We start from the raw sequence: 2,708 nt of genomic DNA, 5'->3' as shown, positions 1-2,708 counted from the left end.
ATATTGAAATTATATAAAAAAAATAAAATTTTATTTATAAAGTGATCAGCTAAAATATTTAATATTTTAATACATGACTTCATTTTATTTGAAAAAAGTAATTTAATTTTGTGTTTTTTTTTTATTTAGAATTTTTTCATATTATAATGTTACTCTGATAATTTATTTTTTTAAATGCTTTATAATAATTTTTAAAATGACAAAAAAACTTAGAGATAAATGCTTAAAAATATAGAAAAAATTTTTACATTATTTTATCAATTCTACTTTTTTTTATTTAGCAATATTTTTAAATAACTGGCCTGTTTGAAAGATTTTTTGTTAAAAACTTTAACTGTTCATTGTTACATAATATATTAATATTATAATTAAAATTTGTCAGTACTGATATGATTATATTTTTTAAATTAAATATCATATAAAACATAAAGTCAATTATTCATTTTCAAATGTAATATAATATTAGTTTAATATTATTTTTATTTCTATAATTATTAAAATTTGATATATATTTAATTTTTTTAATTCTGACAGATATAAGAATATTACATAAAAAATTGTATGATATAAAATAATTACTTTTCTAAAAAAATATGGTAGTTTAAGCCAAGAAAATCAAAGAAAGAATTTTATCATAAACAGTTTAAAGATAGACTGACACAGAATTGTAAGAAATACTTTGAGAAAAAAACTATTTATGTTATACAAAAATTTTTAAAAAAAGAAAAAATAAATATTGAAAATAGGTAATAATATTTAATAAAAAATTCGAATTATGAAATATATTTATTGCATTTTTTTTGGCAAAAATAAATAGTTTGAATTATTTTGAAAACTTAATAATCTTTAATTACTAAAAAAAAAAATTCAAGACAATTTATTATTTTAGTTTTAATGTTTATCTATAAAGTTATTTTGTTGGAAGTCTTCTATAAATGCCTCCAATCGAATTTCTTCTAGTATTAATTATTAATTTTCCATTTATACACTGTGCTTGATTTTCTGGATAATAAACGGATACTGCTAAAATAAAACCATTTTTTAATTTAATAAAACTTTTTATCTATTATTACCGTAACTATTTGAAAAAAGTAATATCTTGCTAACACAATAGCACATAAAATTTAAACTTTCAGTAAAATGCTCCTAAACAAAATATTATACAATTAATAATTTTCTTACCATGAGAGCTTTTGAAACTAATTTATTTATTAATTTAGTACTTTCAGTTAAATAAGGACAACCACGTTTTCTTTCTTTTTCTATAGTACTGGCTATTTTGAAAACATGGTGTGGATATATTTTTGGATGAATTATCGTACGAAACACTGTTTCAGTTATTGATACAGCAAGATAGCATTTTGTTCTTTCAAAAAAAAAATTTTTATATTTTTTTTGGCAAATAAATTTATAACCACTTAATTTTAAAAATACAATACTAATTGAAAAAATAAAAAGCATCAAATTTAATATTTTCATTTTTCAAAACTTCTTTAATATAGTAAATTGAAAAAAAAAACTGTTAGTAATTAATTTTTAATAAAATTTGAGCTAACTATATTATTATAATAACACAAAATGTTTTACATTTGTTTTATATATATTTTCTCAATTTAATATTTTTATAAAAAAAATAATATATAAAAAGTTGAACAAATAATTATATATCTTTTCACATTTACATTTTTATTTTATAATATTAATTCGATCAAATATCCTAAAATCTTTTTCATATAAATTTGTATTAAAAAGTTTTTCTAGCTAACTTTTTTTTTTATTTATTTTTTAAAATTAAAATCAAATTTAATTATTATTAATATACAGTTAACAAAATAAAACTATTTAATAGTAACATTCTAGCAAACAGTGTATATGATATTTAAGTTATTCTTAACGTCGGATAATTTTTTGATTTATATAAATTGAATTTTCCCAACATTGGAAAAAACTTGGATGATCGCATCCAAAGTCTTTGAAATTGCTTTAAAAAATTTTTTTTTACAAATAATTATACAACACTTAAATTGTAAAGTTTATCTTATAATATACCAGAAAATTTTTTTCAGTTTAATCTTTATCAATATTTTATGTCATAATTGACGTTTTTCAAATTGTTTTTTTTATGACAAAAAATATCATATAACATATTTTATTTGTAGACATTACTGTTTTTGTCTAACATTCTAAATTAATAGTTATTAAATTTTAATACAATATTATATTAAAATCTTATACATTTTTTTTAAATAGTTTTGTGAAAGTATTTTTATATATTAAATTTTTTTTCAATTTTAGTAATTTTTACAAACAATTGTTTTATTTAGTTTTAGAATGCTAAAATATTAGAATTAATTATGTAAATTAAAATTTTTAATTTTTAAACGAAATACTTGTCTTAAAAGTTTTTTTTTTCAAAAATATATTTTTATCGTTAAACTCTTTAAATAAATAATTAACTTTGCAAAGGATATTTTAAGTCAAATAATTTAATAAAAGTTTAAATTTAAACTAAAAGCGTAATGATAATAATTTTAAAGTAGTTTTGTTTAAATTAGTAAAATAAAAAAATGTTTTTATTATTCGTCTGAAAAAAAAAATTGTTTCGGTAAATTTAATGACATGATTAGAAACTAATTATGTATAAATTAATTTTATTAATAATAATGCCATTAAAAAGTATTACTTTATTGTAGTTATAATCATTCAAA

The 2,708-nt window shown here is 16.5% G+C and overlaps 1 protein-coding gene across 1 annotated transcript; it reads right to left on the bottom strand.

Moving 5' to 3' along the window:
* Positions 1-910: 910 nt before the first annotated feature.
* Positions 911-1,461, bottom strand: SRAE_0000000300 (Hypothetical protein; the record flags this gene model as incomplete). Its single annotated transcript, XM_024645837.1, has 3 exons — positions 911-1,023; positions 1,074-1,146; positions 1,183-1,461. 3 exons carry the CDS (start codon positions 1,459-1,461, stop codon positions 911-913), a joined length of 465 nt encoding a protein of 154 aa, XP_024500080.1.
* Positions 1,462-2,708: the final 1,247 nt, after the last annotated feature.

This window comes from Strongyloides ratti, scaffold srae_scaffold0000001, assembly GCF_001040885.1.
Source record: "Strongyloides ratti genome assembly S_ratti_ED321, scaffold srae_scaffold0000001".
Taxonomy (NCBI): Eukaryota; Metazoa; Nematoda; class Chromadorea; order Rhabditida; family Strongyloididae; genus Strongyloides; species Strongyloides ratti.
Note: the sequence above shows the minus strand (reverse complement) of the source record. Positions and strands in the feature narration are given on the sequence as shown.